General features: G+C 34.6%; 1 protein-coding gene across 1 annotated transcript; it reads left to right on the top strand.

Moving 5' to 3' along the window:
• Positions 1 to 516: 516 nt before the first annotated feature.
• Positions 517 to 19,077, top strand: LOC134528574 (exosome complex component MTR3-like). The gene is made up of 4 exons (XM_063362316.1): positions 517 to 771; positions 4,191 to 4,444; positions 17,093 to 17,239; positions 18,703 to 19,077. The coding sequence occupies exons 1-4, from the start codon at positions 612 to 614 to the stop codon at positions 19,003 to 19,005; spliced, it is 864 nt and encodes a 287-aa protein (XP_063218386.1). The 5' UTR covers positions 517 to 611; the 3' UTR covers positions 19,006 to 19,077.
• The last annotated feature ends 152 nt before the right edge of the window (positions 19,078 to 19,229 follow it).

The following is a 19,229-nucleotide window of genomic DNA, read 5'->3' as shown; positions in this document are numbered from 1 at the left end:
AAACCATGTATTTTAAAACTATTGCCGCCAATCGTTTTTTGAAAACAATTATAAGCAATGCACTATGGAAAAGTAGTTAACTGCAGCAGCGATATCATCGGGTGCTCTTCGACAGCTGCAACGAGCAGAGGACGGTACTGGGACCCAGTCTTCGACTTCTCTTATTACAGTATGACGTCATTGTTCTATATCATAACCTGTTTTTAACAAGGAAACATTATTTCGCGCCAACTGTAAATTCTTCTGTGCTTTGATTAATGGTTTTTATTATTCTTAAGGAAAAAAAAAAGTATTTATCTCTGTCAAATCTTATGTATCGTATTAATTCACATACGATACAATAAAATTCCTTCACGGCTAACATAAACCATTCCACTAGTGCACTCATATTTAAATTTTATGTATATGACAATCCTGTGTAGATTTTAAACTGAAACCATCTTATTTAATGTTTTTTTTTATAAAAGAATCAATTTTTTTTTCCCATAATGAATATGTTGATTGTTTAGTATCTTGTTTTGGTGTTGTCAGTTCTATGGCTATATTTTAAAGATTGTTTATATTTTGAAGACGACCTGTATATTATTATAGGCTTTATACTTATACGTACAATGCCTGTTGATTACAAACGTGTTCAAGGCCCTGAGAGTTCATCTTCTTATTTATTGTATGTCAAGAAAAGTAAACAGTCATATACTGATTTAATTTCTAAGACGGTCAGCGGCGATAGGCGTAAAGACGGAAGAAAATGCAATGAACCTCGTCGAATTTGTAAGTATAATAGGTAATTCATAACGAACCGTGTACTACAATATTTCAAATTTGTCGAACGGAAACCAAGCAACCTTTAGATCAGGTTTTACAGTATTTTAAATGTAATTAACCTAATCACTTAAAACGGTAGACTACTTTGAAGTACTATAATGGCCTCTTAGACGATTGTAAAACATGTCAGAAAGAATATTATTCGAATACCACTGTTTTTTAAGGTAAATATTTACAATCGCGGTAGATGCCAAAAAAAATGCTAAAAATCTGAAAATACTTTTATTCTGTGCCCTTTCACTTCCTCTTTTCAAAACAACCGGCAGAGGTAAGAAATTCCAAATACTTTAGGAGATATCAAATTTTTTAATTTCATCATATGTAGAGTCGCGGTATATGCCAAAAAAAAATGCTAAACATCTGAAAATACCTTTAATATATGCTCTTCAACTTCCTCTTTTCATTAAATGCGGCGGAGATTAGAAATTCCAAATACTTTAGGAGATATCCAATTTTTAAATTTCAGCACAAAACCAGGGCATTCCTGTAGCGTGCGTGCACCATTGTTTTTTGTTTACGTACGAGTATCTATTTTTTTATTGGATAATGATGTCACGTGATTTTTCGTGATAGGCCAGAATTCAAATGAACAAATACGTGATTATTTAGTTCAATTATTGTTTAAAACGGTGTTTAATTACCGCCTCCAACTTACGTGAGTTTTTAACGTTTCTAATTTTAAAGTCTTATTTGTTATTTTGATATTGTTCCCTTTTCTATGATATTGTTGCGCAAGTAATAAGTAACAAAAAAATTTACGTGAGTTGTTACTGTACATCCTTTGTTACGGGTTTGTTAGGTAAGGTCAGTTACATTATAAATAATTTAAAACTAAAGAATAATTAAAATTAATTCACATTATTTTTAATATCACCTTAGTTTGAAAGTATTTATAATGTAACTGACCTGACCTAATCGACCATTTTAGTTTACTGTTCACCCTCTGTCCGGGTTTGTTTGGTCAGGTCAGTTACATTATAAATATTTTAAAACTAAACAGCCATTAAAATTAATTCACAAAATAATTTTTAATGTCGGCTTAGTTTGAAAGTATTAATAATGTAACTGACCTGACCTAATCAACCATTTTATCAATTACGCATTCACGATTCACGTATTTACGAACACACGGCAAAATAACAAAAATGGCGCCGCTCGAATGGTTCCACAGGTCTTGTATTGCAAAATTAAAAAATTCGATATCTCCTAAAGTATTTGGAATTTCTTATCTCCGCCGCTTTTAATGAAAAGAGGAAGTTGAAGAGCATATGATGAAGGTATTTTAGGATTTTTTACATTTTTTTTGGCATCTACCGCGACTCTACATATCATGAAATTAAAAAATTCGATATCTCCTAAAGTATTTGGAATTTGTTATCTCCGCCGGTTGATTTGAAAAGAGGAAGTGAAAGAGCATAGAATAAAAGTATTTTCGGATTTTTAGCATTTTTTTTGGCATCTACCGCGATTGTAAATATTTACCTTTTTTAAAACGGTGAGAATAATAATAAAAAAAAAAAAGGTTTTTACAAACTACACACGTCCCTAAATTTACTCCGAAAAGATGGTTTCCTAATTCCTACTAGTTTGTTAAAAAAATTAAATGTTTTATATTTTACATTTCAATACATTTTACCCTGTTGCCGACATTCATTGTTTACTCAGGAAAAATGGGAATATATGTTTTCCATATACTTGGAAAGTTTCTGAATTAAACCTGAAAGGAATGCTTCTTAATTCCTACTGGTTTGTTAAAAAATAACAGATTACAGCTTACATTACAATACCCATGTATTCTAGCTATCGCCGACATTCATTGTTTACTTGTATGTTTTTATTTTTTATTTTATTTTGGAGAAATTTAGTCAATGTAGATGTTATAATAATATTTGTTTCAATAACGTTTGTTTTGCAATTGTAAGGAATTTTTAATGCTTGTATATCATGTTTGTTGTTTTATTAGAATAAGTAATTGTATTATGAAATGTTTGTTTTATTACATTGCATTTAAAGTACGTAATAAAGTACATAACGGACGAGTACTGGGAGGAAAAAAATTTAAATAGAATTGTTAATGTCTATACGTGCTGTGTTCTGAAGTAGCGTTCACATTGAATTTTGCAGTATTTCCAAGGAATTATTTGATTACAGCCGTTGTATATTCTGTTTTATATGATTGGTGTTTCATGTATCCCAGTTTTTCCCTGGATCCTGAAGGCTTGATCCTGTGGTACAATTCAGCCCTGGCTTTAAAGTTAAATATAAAACTCTAGCATTCAGCTAACGTTTGCAGTATTTGTTGAGCACATAAAAATAAGTGGCAAAAAGGATATGTTAAAATGTACTACGGAGGGACAGACTCTTGTAAGGAATTAGAATTTTAAATTGAATGTTTTTTTTTAGCAGTCAGTATGAGTGACATTTTTGCATTCATGTAACTTTATTTAACTGCCACGTATATTGACTTACCAGAATATTTGTAAGAGCCGCTGTGGTCGACAATTCAGATAAACCACACCCCTCCCCCCCCCCCCCCCCCAACCCAGGATATGACGTGTCAGGGATTCGAGACGGGGTCTAACCCGGATTTTTCACAAGCTGGAATTGTGGGCGGAGGATGTTGCATTGAGCCAGTGAGTTTTCAAAGGGTGTTCCCATTTTCCCCACCCATTTCTGTGTTACACCTCATCTGATTGCACCTCGTCTGCCTGTAACGACCGAGATGTCATCAGGATGTTAGGCGTTAGTTGGTTTGTTGTGTCTGCAGGTCATGAGAAGGACAGGAAATAAACAGAAACGGTGCTGGGAGTCCCGAAATATTATATTCCAGCAGTCTTTTGCTAATTTTCTATTTTTGAAGCACCACTTCAGTTTTGAGTTGCACGTTAAGTAGTCTGTAAATAGTTGGATTTTATTCACTTGAATCATACCTGAATTATCTTTGAAAAAAATAATTCTTGTTTTTTATGAAATTCAAAATATAATAATCTACAATAAAAGCAAGCTAATTCAAGCACTGTACATTCCATTTTGTTATGCAAATAATCTCTTGTTTCCTCACACTGAATAATTATTAGGATCTCCTTAAAAAAAATACGAGTTGAGTGACATGATCTCACAGCAGAGAGGACTTGTGGTGTCTGTCACTATCAATAAACAATAAATCAAGTATTTTAAAAACAAATCTGTGCAGGAATATTTCTCCCCTGATATCACCGTTACCTCGGGAGGAAGCTGAATATCTGCCGGTATCCTATACCAGGTTCGGTATCGGAATGGTTCCGTGAAAAAGTTTCGCCGGATGTCTGTAGACATCCTGTTGTTCGTCGTCCCCAAAATGTTTGACCGCCGTTTGGCGCGCGCAGACCTGAAGACGGGCGCGGTGACCCAGGCGAAGGGCTCCGCGTACCTCGAGCTGAACAAGACGAAGGTGATCTGCTCGGTGTTCGACCCGCGGGAGATCCCCCGCCGGTCGGACTACAGCATCAACGGGGAGCTGTACTGCGAGCTCAAGTTCGCCCCGTTCTCGTGCGAGGCGCGCCGGGGCCACCAGCCGGACGCGGAGGAGAAGGAGTTCAGCCTGAACCTGAAGCGAGCCCTGGAGCCCGCCGTCTGCAGGGTGGGTGCCCGTTACGCGCCTCGGTCAGGGGCGCCTCCCATTTCAGGCCATGAGTTTATATAAATACTGACCACTGATCAACTTTCACACTTTTTTCAATTTGTTTAACTTTCACGAAATGAAAAATATATATACAGCGCATCAGGGGCGCAACAACTAAATTTCCAAAGGGGAGGCAATATACCTTTTTATAAAGAATCATCGATCCCCCGGGAAAATTTGTCTTTCAAGGTGGAAAATGGTGCTATTTAAGCAGTTTTATTATCTAAAAAATGATTACTCAGCACTTTCTTTGCCCCTGTTTGCCCCCACTTCAAGGTTTCAGAGGGGGGAAAATTACCCTTGCTCTCCCCCCCCCCCCCCACCACCGTTGTTGCACCCCTGCAGTGCATACTTTTTGCATGATTATCTGCCAAAGTTACATTTTTAATGTTTTTGGGTTGTACAAATAAGGAGAATTTAATTTATTGCAGAACTTAAATTTTTTTTTAGGTTTAATCTGCAATGCCACTGGCTACTTCATGATATGGTTTTGCATTTCTATTACAAAACTCATTTCATGTTTCTTGGCTGTCAAAATCATAACAAATTTTGAGAATGTTGAAATGCCAGGTAAATTTAACTAATATTTTCTGAAATGAATTCAAACCATTTCTTGAAGTAGCCAGTGGCATTGCAGTTAAACCAATTATGCATAAAGTATGCGCTGTATATATATTTTTCATTTCGTGAATGTTAAACAATTGAAAAAGTCTACAAGTTTATCTGAAATTACTGTAAATATAAAATCTTGACCTGAAATGGAAGGCACGCCCTTAACCACACTTTTTCCAACATAGATACTGCACAATATGCAATCAAAGTTGGCAGCAAGATGTCCCATTAAAGCCTCAGTCAAGTTGCCTTAGGTCAGTGTAAGAAAAATTCAGTTATTGATTTAGTTCATAGTAACATACTTATTTGTTTTTGTTAAATATCAGTTATGTATGATTCGTACTTGTGTGAAAGACAACGGATCCAAGGCAATGTTAATTTTTCTGTTGGCAGAATGATGCAAGCACAAAAAAAAAAAAAAAAAAAACTAACCTCATACATATTTTTTAAAAAGTACTCAGTTAACCATGGACCATTTCAGTAATTTGATATTTTGAAATGTAAAACTTCTTCAATAACCCAGAAGTCAAAGTCAAGACATTTGCCTTACTCGCATTCATTACCTGATTTCTTTTTCGTATGTAGTAAACATGGTGGATGTTGCCACAAGTCAGTTAGTTTTCTCTAGGCATTTCCATTTTACTCCACCTCACCACCTGAAACCCTGACTTTACCAACCATTTTGAGTTTTTGCATTTTCAGGCTGTTATTTTTACCTAGGGCAATCTTGACGGATTTTTACTTGTATAAGCTTTGCATTTTGTTTCTTTAACAAATTACGTTGCAAGATATGTCTAGATGTTATCAGATATTCGTAAAAAATAGAAGTATGGAAAATAATTATAATTAAAGTAGTAATAAAGTTTTTGCATTTGTGGTTACTTACTAGAAGACATCTTATTAGTTTACATAGCTTGGGAATTGCCCACAATTTTTCTTCTGTAGTAGTTTCATTTTCAAAATACATCTGTGTAAAAATTTGAAACCAGAAAGAAAAAAAAAACGAGGGAGCAGAGCCTTAATTTTCCAGGCTGACCGAGGCAGGGCAGTCGATTCTAAGAATAGCCTGTCTCGAGCAAATTACACCCATTGATACCAGATGTATACTGCCCAGCTTGTCAACATTGTAATTCTGATTTTAATTATTTATTTATTTATTTAAATTTAAAACATGCCCATCAGTCATTAGACTTTAATGATGGGCACGAGATGTAAAGACAAACACACAGTTATCACTGCAAAGGTATGGACTCCTGCCATGTCGGTACCACGGCGGGCAGAACATCCGCAAATAGCCAACATTAGGAAGAGTACAACACAATAGCAGTGATAGCAGCAGATACAATCAAACACTAATACAGTTAATAAAGACAAACGTAAAAAAAAAACACGAAATAACATAACAGTTGCTTATTCATAATTGCTAAAAATAGCAGACATGAACTTGAATCTAAGCATGATATACAAAATTCAAATAGCTATAATATTAAAGAATTTATACTTATAATTAATAACACTAAAATATAGACTGATCATAGAATAACTAGAATTAAACATGTGGGTGAATATTTGCAAAGTGACACATATAATGTCCCTAGGTGAATACTGTGCTTGTTATAAGTACTAAAACGTTCTTCCAATTTTGATTTGTATTTGAAATCATGATTAATCTTATCATTATTAAATTTATTTTATAAGTACATTTTTTTAAATAAAAAATAATGTTTTTATGTCAAAATGTCAGTTCCGTGGCATGTCCCTTCTGCAAGTGGTTTTATTTAAATTCATCTTATTGTATATATATTCATGATACAAATTTACAAATTTTAGTCTGATTTTATAATATTTACAATTTTACAAACCATACTATAAAAAAACCCTGCATGTTTAATTTTTTTTTTCCTAATTAGTTAAATCTTGTCCCCAAGTGTTTTGTGTCAGTCCCATGGCTAATCGTTTAGTTACAGTTATTAATAATATATGGCAGTTAAAAGCCATCTGCATATGCTCAGGCGTGTACCACAAATATTTGTTGGAAGTCATGTTGTTATTTCTCTTTCAGTGAGTACCTGTGTGTGTATGTTAGTGGTATTGTGTGTGGAATTTGTGTTGTAACCAACAAGGTGGTCAGTCCCAAGCTGGCTGTGAAATTTTTTTACGGAAAGATAACTTCACGGTTTTATTTATTTTACTTTCCAGGTAAGTACACCTATACATGACCCAAGAATATCCTAGGTATTCCATTTCTCTGATTAACGGTGCCAATTTAACCTCAAATTTGTCAGTCCCGTGGTGTCAGTCCCGTGCCTAGCAAGACGACACGGAACTGACATATTTTCCATGGGACTGACATTTTCCATTAAAAATTCAATTAAAGCCACACTGGGTGGATAACATAACCTTAAATATAATGACAGATTAATTTGTTTTATTATGATGTATGCATGATGTTTAAAATAATGCTTTATTTGTACATTTCAAGATTCTTATGTGGCAACAATGAGAACTATAAAATATAATGTAGGCTTTAATTGGCCTTTGATATATTTTAAGCTAGGATGATCTCAAACTTCTTTTAACATTTTTTTTATCACATTGGCTACCTACGTTATTCATTGTTTGAACCAATTTTTTTTTGTTTGACAATTTTTTTTTGTTTGTTTGGATATGTTACTGGAATAATGGCCCCAAGAAGGGAAATGAAGAGAGGTTGTCTAGAAAGAGAGAAAAGGAGAGAGAATGCAGAAATAGAATCAGGGAAGATTCTGTGAAAAGAGAAGAGCAACAGCAAAAAGAAAAGCAAAAATTCTTGAGGCAGAAAGAGCAGAAGTTACGAAGACCGATAACAGAGTTGAATCCTAGACAGCAGCGTGCAAAAAGAAGACAGTGGAAAGTCTACCAACAAAGTTCAAGATTAAGAAAAAAACAATCCGTGAAGGAAAATGAATTTTTAGAAGCACACACACCTCCAAATTCAGAAAATGAAATTCAAACTCAAAACTGTTTAAGATCCTATTCTGTCAAGAGGCAAAGTAACAAAAATAAAATCAAAAGACATAGAGAAAGACAATCCTTAAAGAAGCAGATTAGCACTCTCATTTAAGATCCGATTCTGTCAAGAGGCAACGTAACAAAAAGAAAATCAAAAGACATAGAGAAAGACAATCCTTAAAGAAGCAGATTAGCACTCTCAAAAAAAACTTAGACAAATATAAGAAGCGATAAAAACGTTTACAAAAAGAGAAAACTTTGCATAGAGAAAACACTTCAACACCAATAACCCGTGTGAAAAATCTTTTAAGAAAGTCAAAGCCGTGTTGTCAAAAGGCAGAAGTAGTCAAGACACTTGTATTTAGTGAAGTAATGAAGGATCATTTATCAAAAACATACAAAGATCTAAAGTCTAATAAAGAGAGACAGGTTTTTAAGAAAACTATGGATGGAAAGATTTTGAAGAAATACCATTAACAATCAGCTTGCGCAAGAGTTTTTAGATACAGGAGGAATAAGCCATCTTTTGAAACAAAAAATATTTTGAAGTATGAGTACAAAGATAAAATGCTTACATCCATGAGAAGAAAAATAGCAGAATTCCTTCAAGAAAATATTAATATGCCCTGGCAAGAAAGATTTCATCACACGGAAAAATGTTAGAAAACAAAAGTGTCATCTAACAGATACTCTAAAGAATCTACATCAGCAATTTTTGAAGAAGTACCCAGAAACAAAAGCTAGCTATAGTTTTTTTTTTGTCTAAACCGCCCTTTTTGAAGGTAGAGGAAAGAGATACATGTGCATGTGCTGTACATGCAAACATGAAACTGATTGTAGAGGCTTTGCATTTAAATGGCGTGATCTCTGACCAAACAACTTCTGATGTTATCAAAAATTTGGCTGTTCTTACAAAAATGAAGAGTGTTTGCTGCGTGACTGTAAGAACTGTCTAGAATGAGTTTGAAGGCAACCAGCCAGTAAAATTTCAACAGTGGGTACGTGGGAAAGAGCACTACATAGATAAAAAGACAAAACAAGTGAAGACAGCCATAAAAGTAACAAAACAGGGTAAGGAATCAACACTATTGGATCTTGCGAGTACGTACGAAGAGCAGCTTTCTCGATTTCTACAGCACGAAGGTACGATTCTCCACCAGTTCAATGCCATGTCTCAACTGAAAGATAATTTGACAGATCATGAAATCATCGTACATTGCGACTTTAGTGAAAACTATAATTTAAAGTATGCAGAAGAAATCCAATCATTCAATTTTGTAGGTGCATGGCAACAAATATCAATGCACACTGTTGTTTACAGAAAGTCCTCGGGAACTCTAGAAACAAAATGTTTCTGCACAGCATCATGCTCTCTGCAACACAATGCTCCAGCAATTTGGGCTCATCTGTTTCCCATGATGAATGTTGTGGTTTCCGAAAGTATTCACACGGTACATTTTCTTAGCGATAGTCCATCTGGCCAGTACAGAAACAAATCAGTTTTTGTTTCTAGCCAATCACATATGAAATTGTTTTACAGGTGTTACAAATGTTACATGGAACTGGCAAAGGCGCACCTGATGGAATTGGATGTGTGTGCAAACGCACAGCAGACAGGATTGTGGCTCAAGGAAGGGATTTGCCCAACATAGATACTTTGGTCGATGTTCTTCAAGAGAATTGTCCGGAAGTCAAAATTTTTTCAGTTTCCGAAACAGAGATCACAAAGATTTCTGATGTGATTGAAAAAGGGAAAGTTTTGCCATTTAAGGGAACACTGAAAGTTCACCAGGTGAAAGCAACCAATAATCCAAACCGGCTTAGTCTGCGAAGACTATCATGTTTCAATTGTTCAGATAAGTTCTGTCATTATGAGATTGGTACACTGACGTATGAAGATTCACCAACATCAGGTCTTGATAGTGAGGAAGAGCTGGGTATGATTTCCAGCTACAGCAGCTCGTGAATTCAATACGAGGACATGTATGGCGATACTGAAACTTTATGCACAGACACTTCTGAAAATGATTTTTCAAGTGTTACTACAGGAATGTATGTGTTAGTAGAAGTTCTCCAGGTGCATACAAATAAGAAGAAACAAGAACGTAGTAATAAGAAGTACATGTACGCAGCACTTTGTCAATCCAGTGTTGATGAAGATGATGAAATAAAAGTTGTATTTCTTAAACTTGTACCAAAAAATGAAAATGTGTTTCTCATCGATGAGACTGACGTATCATATATTAATACAGAGAAGGTTCTTCCCCAGCCATGTCTTCTTGTTAAAGGGAACAGACTTTATTATAAGTTTCCTTCTTTTGTAGAAGTGCAAGAGCATCAGTGACTTAAGCATTTATTATTTCTTTGTCACCTGCATAATAATGAATATGAGTTTTCCAAGTTTGGTGTCATTTGCTGTCTATTTTCGAAGGTTTGTGCCACATCTTTGTACTTCAGACAGTCAATTTGACTTGGTTTTCTTTTAAATTCATAAAAGAAAAGGTTTTTTTGTTTGTTCTTGTTGCATAGAAGTAATTAAATGTAATATGTTAGCATATAATTTAGTAAACAACTACTTTGGAGACATTTAGCCATTACTGTCTATATTTTCAAAGTTAGATGTCAGTCCCGTGCCAACCTGTGTCAGTTCCATGGCTCAGTATTTTTGTTTTTAATTTAAGAAAACCAAGGAAATCAATATTATGTTGGTTACTACAAGCTACAAAATGATCAGTTTTATCTTTCCACAATAAATGCATAAAAAAACTATTTTTTAATTTTTTTTATCTCGGACAAATGCAAGTCTCAAATGTGTCACTTTGCAAATATTCACCCATGTAATTCTATTAAATATCCGAGTTAAGAGCGTGCATCAGATGGAGTTAAACTTTCTAATACAGTCATCCAGGATTCGGAAGATTACTACTATACTTTTACACGTTTAGCATTTCTGTTGACGCATTAAAAGAATTTAAATGTTGGTGAACATTTTAAATGCACAACATTTTGAAAATATCAATTGAAAGTTGCTTTAAAAGCATACTGTAATTGCCATTTTTAGCCATTTTCAAACGACGTTGTAGCCAAGAAATATAGGCACATCTCCATTCTGTTTTAATAGGCAAAAACTGTATTTCTTCGCCAGAAACTTTGTCGCTTTGTCCCCCATTGTCACCGCGACAAATCTCGAGTAATCTTCCTAAACCGAAGGCACTGCACGCGTTTATAGCATACTGCTGGGCGCGCCGGACTGCCGTGTATGTGTGAGAATGGAACAAGAGATACTCGCGGTTCCTATCTTGGAATGCGAAGAAGCGTCAAAGAGGAGACGAAGATAGATTTCTACCTGACCCGGCGCGCCGCGGCATTGCTGCGTAAGCTCAGATTACCAGGAAGTATTACCACCCTCGTAAATAACCAAAAGAAAATTTTTTTTGTTGTAAATTTGTAAATGTACTATTTTCCTAACTCTGATCATTTAATGTGTTTTAAAGGATAACTATATAAGAAAATAAGCTTAATTAAGTTGTAAGTAAGTTTATTCAAAGTTAATTGCAATTTTGAATGCATTAATAAGCCGCACGATGACTGGTTGTTAGACTGTAAGGTATAACTAAGTGTCTAAATTTTGGCTGTTAGGGTGTACAGAGAGTTTCAATCCTCCAATGAATACATAAAAATGTGTTTAGATGTAGCACCAAGACTTGGTGACCAAGTACTAAACAGCTATATCGTATTTGTTAGCACTTCGAAAATTCTAATTCATAGATAGTGTTGATGATTTTGGTGGTTGCTACCAGTGTAAAAAAAAATTAAGTACTTAATTATTTATATCAATTACATCATATTTCTGCACGAATTAATTATTTTGAACTGATTTTTGCTACAAGTTGACGATTCATTTTCAACGAATATCCAAAAACTTATTCCACAAAGTATTTTTTTGTAAAACCATTTCTAGAGTTCAACAGTTTAATGGTAAACGATAGTTTTACCATTATAACTAAATTTATGTTATTTATTTTAAAGGTCCTCTGATTCATAATGGTTCGTGTCAAAATAATTATATAACTATCTAAATTAATTATAGGTTAAACCCGACATTCGTTTTTATGAATTTTATTGTCAATGTAATTAAATTGATTATAACTAAATTTGCTACTTGATTATAGATATAGAGTTGATTTATTCAACCTGTGAAGTTAACTCGCCAATACATATTTTTTTTTGATTGCTTGAATTGATACATTTTGCTTAAAACTTCACACCATTAAAGTATTTTATAGTCTGAAGTTAATTTGAAACCAACAATTGAGAAGGTCATTTGCAATAAAACCTGTGTTCAGAAATTAGTTCAATTGCAATTATGTAACTTTTAAGTTACAGAAAATATTTAAATTTTAACTGGACAAATATGTGAACAATAACTTTTACATTCAAATTCTGGAACACATTATTCCTTTTTTTTTTTTTTTGTACTTTGTAGGACTGTATCAACTTTAAATGTACACTACTGTATCTTATTTATGTTCACGTCGTTTGTTATATTGTGTATATGTTGTATATGTGATTGTGTTACTGTATCTTGACCAGTGTTCTTTGCCGTGTGTTCTTGTTAGCCTACATTGATAAAAATAAAACCACTGTAACTTATGTACTGGTACTTAATCATGCAATTATGTAAATTAAAATTGTTTTCATAGGATAAAATGTCTGTGCTATACAACAGAAAACCAAGAACAATCTCTGTGTTGCTGTAGTTTATGTAATTTTTGTTTTTCATTGTCCTTCTGTTGGTGATCGTTGTGGAAGTAACTGAGAAATCGAGGTCGAGGTAACTCACAGGAATGACTATCGCTCGTTACTAACGCACTAATTACATAATGTATAAAAATTGTGTGCGTGGGTGCCACGCGTATTACAAGTGACATTTAGTTCCGTACTAAATGCCATTTTGTTTACGAAATGCGAACTGTGTTGCTATCAACACTACGTATTTTTTATTTGTACTTGTGGCTGAAATTGGGTATTACTAATTTATATATGAGAAACAAAATTGTTTGTTTGAAACGCAAAAAATTTGGTTCTTTTTTGAAAGAAGTAAATACATCAATGTTATTTTATACACTAAGACTGTATTATGTACGGTGATTATAATTTATTAAAATTGTGATCCATATATACTTAATCGTATAAAATGTGAACTAAGCTACTACGGAGATTGAAAAAAGAACTGTTGGCGACTTCAGCGTGTATCTTAGAGTGAAAACTACGAACTTATAACTGTCCTGCGAAATATCTTGCTTCGACTATTATGCTGGACCACGAACTTCAGGACGAGGGATAACTAAATCAAGAACCCCATAATTCAAATTTCATAATACCTTGAAGAACCTGGGTATACATGATGATAGTCAAACTCCGAATATAGAGTTGATGTCTAAGGATCTACTGGTTATTTCTACTGCTACCTACCAACAAACGCCGTGACAATGAAGACATTTATGGAGTGTCATGACTATATGTTATGGTTGGACGAATAACACCACGATATCCTTTGACTTATGTTTGGAACTACAGAAGGATTAAAGTGGTATGGAGTTACTGTTAATTGACAGTGTAAATATGTATGTGAAATGCTTTGAAATATTAGTAGGTAATCCAAACGACGTGCTGATCTGTAGATTTATTCCTGATTAATTAATGTAACATCAATATTATAATATTCAATTTGCTGCACCAATTATTGTGAAGTAATTTTCCATAACTATCATCAATTTAGAAAAGTAACTGACAAGCCTGTACCAGCTATATTTTGTTTTATTTAACTTTGAGTTCTCTATAATTGATTATGCTAGTCTAGAGTTGGTTTGTATTATCCCAGATAAAGCAAATTAAATGAATTTAAACTAATTTGGAATGTTAATATCTCCGACTTTGATTTTACATTGTTTCTCATAGAGGAAACTGAACCTTGTAATTTGGCGACATGTACTTCATGTTAAATTCAGTGTCACATCCAGAGATTAGAGAAATATATAGATGGAGAATGTCTGACTTTTGACGAGGGGGTTTAGATTATCGTATTTTGTCCGTAGTATTTAAAGATCATCAAAAAAAAATTGGTTGTCTGTAAAGTCGGGTTACGTACGATAGTTTAACGTGACGTCATAACAAAACATTGATGAAATGATTGCATACTTTATTAATAACAATTTAATCATTTTTATTGAATTATCACTATTTTGCATGGATACAAAATTAAATCTACAATTTAATTGATAAATTTACTTTTATTTGCACTCATTAATTCAAATATTTTTATTACTTTAACGAACAGATTATTTTAACTATAACTGTTTGAATGAAAGTGATTGTTTAATTGGAGTGTTCAATTGGCTCCATAAAATAGTATATTCCCTTGCACGTCGGTTAGGCGGTTCAACTTGATATTAAAATTTCTAAATATTTTTTAAATTCTCTTTTATGTTTCTTTTTGTTTATTGCTCTTTATTTTGGAAAAATGAAAAAAAAAACCAAAAAAAATTAATTAATAAAAAATAGTTTAGTTAAAGTACTAAATTTAAAAGCTACTTTCGAAAAGCCCGCCTTAACCTATTTAATATAATAGTAGATTCATAGGCCAAACGAGTGGAAGATAGATGCGGCACAAGCGTAGAATGAACGTAACGGGACAATGAGTCATGCTTTTTCGTGCGTGCAGCCGGCGTTCATCGATTTATTAGACGTTGTTACGTCAAAAAATTAATTAATAAAAAAATTTGGTTGTCTGTAAAGTCGGTTTTCGGACGATAGTTTAACGTGACGTCATAACAAAACATTGATGAAATGATTGCATACTTTATGAATAAAATTTAATCATTTTTATTTTAATATTAAAAGAATAAATACTTGAAATTATACTAGTAATCAGATTTTTAAAATGCAAGAATAATTAACCTTTATTGCCGAAATTGTTGTTATAAGCATTGAAAACCACATTAACTTTTTTCACTTTATAAACAGTCGACGAAACAGTTCACCTGTAGATGACTTGTAATTAATTTTAAAAACTGGCGTTTAGCTATAAAGTTTAAATATAATTATGAACAAGTTTTCATATTAATAAACTGTAATCAAATATCTACCAATTATATGAATCACTATAATTTTTTAGTCAATTGTAACATAGCCTATTATTACTGCACTGGCCGACAGCGTAACGGAACACAGTGTAACGGAACAAAGAGCGTAACGGGACACAGCGTAACGGAACAATGAGCGCAACGGGACACTTTTTTTGTGCGTGCAGCCGGAGTTCTTCGATGTATTAGACGTCACGTCAAAAATAGTTTAGTTAAAGTACTAAATTTAAAAGCTAATGATTAATTAATTAATAAAAAAATAGTTTAGTTAAAGTACTAAATTTAAAAGCTACTTTTGAAAAGCCCGCCTTAACCTATTTAATATAATAGTAGATTCATAGGCCAATCTAGTGGAAGAGAGATAGATGCGGCGCAAAGGTACAATGAGCGTAACGGGATAATGAGTCATCCTTTTTCGTGCGTGCAGCCGGCGTTCATAGATTTATTAGACGTTGTTACGTCAAAAATTAATATTTGCACTTATAGAAATTATTAACTAATTTGGAAAATTTTCTATCATAGTTCCTAGTTTCCCATTACAACTATTCGAAATGTATTCAAGTTAAAGTGCGGTATGTATTATAACACCATTTTTACTTTTGTGATTATAATATATTAATATGAAACAAGACTAAATAGGATGAGTGAATCGTTGGAGTGTACATATATACGTATGCGTAGCACTGTGGCTGTGGCTCGCCCTTGGGAAGGGTTTATCTTGACAAGGGGCCCGCAAGGTGGGGGGAAGAAAGGTAACACCTCCCGAATGGTGTGGAGAAGACAGTACGAGAGCGATAACCGACACTTTTTTTGTCTCCTCCTTTTGCTCTCTTCGCGGTCACACACACACACCCAAATGCAGATGCCAGGCGCGAGCTGAGAACTTGCTGCTCTGATGAACGCTCTTAAAGAGAATATACAAAGAAGTATAAATCGATAGAAAAATGTTAAACTGAAAAAAAAAAATTGATTTTGGAGTTATACAGAGTTTATTATTGATAATTATAATAAGTTTTTTAAGCATTTTTGCTATTTGTAATTTTTCTAAAACCCTAAAATAATTTCTCTTGACAGTACATTACTGTTGATACACATTTTGAAAGAAAAAATATCAATTCTAAACACCAACTATTATTTCACAGTATAAATTATTTGTTGCAGTCACTTTAAATTAATTATTTATTTAAAGTTAAAAAGAGCCAAAACTTTTTATAATTAAATTATATGAAAAAAATTTGATGGCAAAAAAGGTTGAAAACCATATTCCATGTCTTTAAATTATGTTTATTTTAAAGTTTGAATTGAATTATGCTCTTGATGAATTACAAGAAAATGTATTTCCAAAAATCTCCTTACAATACAAGTTGTGTCCGAAACGTTCGTGCTCTCTGGGCGGATCGGGCATCGGAGCTCGCCGAAAACACGGACCGTGCTAGTTGCGGAAATTGTGCACTGTAATCCAAAGGTGTGGGGCACACCAGACCTTGACGACGTCACGCGGCTGGTACGTCAGCGAGTCCACAAGGAAAAAAATATTTCGTACCAATTTAGGGGAGAAAAAAGGTACTAGATTTGAAAAAAAAAAAGTACTAAATTATAATTTGTTATGGTTTTAACAATTAAGGATGTTATTGTGACATTGCAATGCTCGAACTTAAATATCAAACCACACACACACCCATACATTCAAAAGTTTTTAAAAATAATTACGCCTAATAATGAAACATTGGAGTTACTGTAACATTATTATATTAAAGGAAAAAGTACTAGATCTGACAGTGAATGTACTAGACCACTAAAAGTACTAGATCTAGCAGGAAAGTACTAACTGTGGACACCCTGTGCGCGCTGGTTCCAGCACGAGTTCCCCAACTTCCAAGTGGACGTGTACGCGTACGTGCTGGAGAACGACGGGTCGGCGCTGGCGGCGGCCATCACGTGCGCCGGCCTGGCGCTGGCCGACGCGAGCGTGCCCATGTACGACCTGGTGACCGCCTCCACCGTGGTGAGCCGGGGGAGCTTCCTCCCTGCCCCTAACCATCACTGCAGAGATAACAAACAATAATACACTCCAGTCCACACCTCACCCATTAAACTGGTTGACATTTTAAAAAAAGGTGTTATTTTTAAATATTTTGTTTTACTTTCTCGTGTTTAATTTTTTTTTTTAATTAGTTCACACACTAATAAAGCATTTATAATTAAAGTTTAGATGATAACTTGTTTAAGTGATGCATTTTAAGTGGGTGTTAAATTTTTCAAAATTTCCGGATGCTCCTTCAAACCACCCAGAACGCTCCGGTCGCCTGACCTCCCCTGAATTCAAATTTCTGGTGGGTGTGGACGTTTGTTGGCAGGATTTTTACAAGAAGCGATCCGAATCATAGGCGCAAGGTGACGTCGGAAACTTTGATAACCAGGAAACACTCACGTGTGTTTTATCTCGTCATAAAGCAGCTTATTTATTCCAACTTTGTTCGGTACTCCTGATAACAACTGAGTTTAGGGTTGTTAATTAATCCAGCAAAACCACTCATCCAGTATGGCTGTGGGTTTTAAATGCACCAGATTATAGAGGCTTTACGTAATGGCACATTTATAAACTGGTGCAATATTTTTTTTTTACATAAAAATTTTATAATGTTGTAAAGTTTTCCATAAAATTGCAGTGCATTCAGTTAAATAAAAATTATAAGAGTGCAGAAAAAACAGCAGTGTTTTAACCTCTTAGCATATTTAAAATAGTAAATATCAAATTTTAGTTGTGGGTGTTTTAAATAAAAACTATACACACCTACTGCTGATGTTAATCATGAATGATGACCAAATTTTTATTTAGGGTGTTTTACATATTTCAATAGCTAAGAAGAAGTATTTCTTATTAACATCTTTTGTCAAAATGCACACAACAATAAATGTAACAAATGCACTCATGGGCTAGAGGTGATGGAGAAGACCATTTATAAATTTTAAGTCATTACAAGATGTGGCGTGTTTAAAAAGCGTTGTGTATGATCCTATTGGGCCATTTCACACACCTGTTGACATCACCATCACCGAATTAACAGTGCAGGTGCAGGAAAGTGAATTATCAGAGTTACAGCCCCCTGTGAATAATACTTCTTATACAGCAGGGTTGCCAACTTGTGGAAAAAGTGGAAATTTTGCTGTGCAAGGTCCAATAAAAATATTTGTAACTTCCTTTGTAGTTGAGTGAGAACCTTGATGCAGGGCTCAATAGAAAGCTAGAAACGTGTACTTTGAGATAAAAATTAGCTAATGCACTTTTTTGCACACCTACTGCTATTTCGCCAAGTTTTTTTTTTAATTCGGAGATGGCGATGCCAAAAATTATTATTTTCTGGTTGATTTGGCATGGAATGACCCTATTAGCCTTCATGTTTGAAAACATTGAGGTTAAACGAGGCCAGGTTGCTAGGTTACCAATGGAGACACGTGTCCCCTCAGGGGATCCACGGAGACCTGCTACTACTGGACCCCACCAGCGAGGAGGAGGCACTGTGCAACACAGCACCCCCTCCCGGCGCGGCGTCCCAGAACCACGGCCTCGTCACGGCCGCCTACTCCCCCGTGCACCACCAGGTCTCGGAGTTCGTGCAGCGCGGCGCGATGGACCCGGACTGCGTGGGGGCGTCCATCCAGACGCTCACCGCGGCCTGCCGGGCCGTCTACCCCCTGATCCAGCAGTGCCTCGTCGACAACGTCACCAAGGCTTTCAGCGAGAAGACCGGCGAACCCGCGGACACCTGAGGAACTACCTGAGCTTCTCTGTGTTCAACTGTTTTTCCCCAAATAAATCTATGTCTACTGACTCTTTTCTTACGTAATCGTTTTATTTTTGGTTAAAGGCTCAGTCACATGCCGTGTGGTTATATCATAATCCATTTATTATTAGTGCTGTTCCTGTGTACTTATCATGGTAACTCTCTTGTATTTCATTTTATGTTACAAAATTTCCTAACAGATAATGTGTA

The sequence above is a fragment of the Bacillus rossius genome, chromosome 1, assembly GCF_032445375.1.
Source record: "Bacillus rossius redtenbacheri isolate Brsri chromosome 1, Brsri_v3, whole genome shotgun sequence".
Classification (NCBI taxonomy): domain Eukaryota; kingdom Metazoa; phylum Arthropoda; class Insecta; order Phasmatodea; family Bacillidae; genus Bacillus; species Bacillus rossius.
The sequence above is the reverse complement of the archived record's forward strand: the minus strand, read 5'-3'. Positions and strand labels throughout refer to the sequence as shown.

Coding starts and splice junctions, on each gene's coding strand:
- LOC134528574 (XM_063362316.1), top strand. CDS start 612: ATGCCTGTTGATTACAAACGTGTTCAAGGCCCTGAGAGTTCATCTTCT. Junction 4,445..17,092: donor TGGAGCCCGCCGTCTGCAGG/GTGGGTGCCCGT, acceptor CGCTGGTTCCAG/CACGAGTTCCCCAACTTCCA. Junction 17,240..18,702: donor TGGTGACCGCCTCCACCGTG/GTGAGCCGGGGG, acceptor GTGTCCCCTCAG/GGGATCCACGGAGACCTGCT.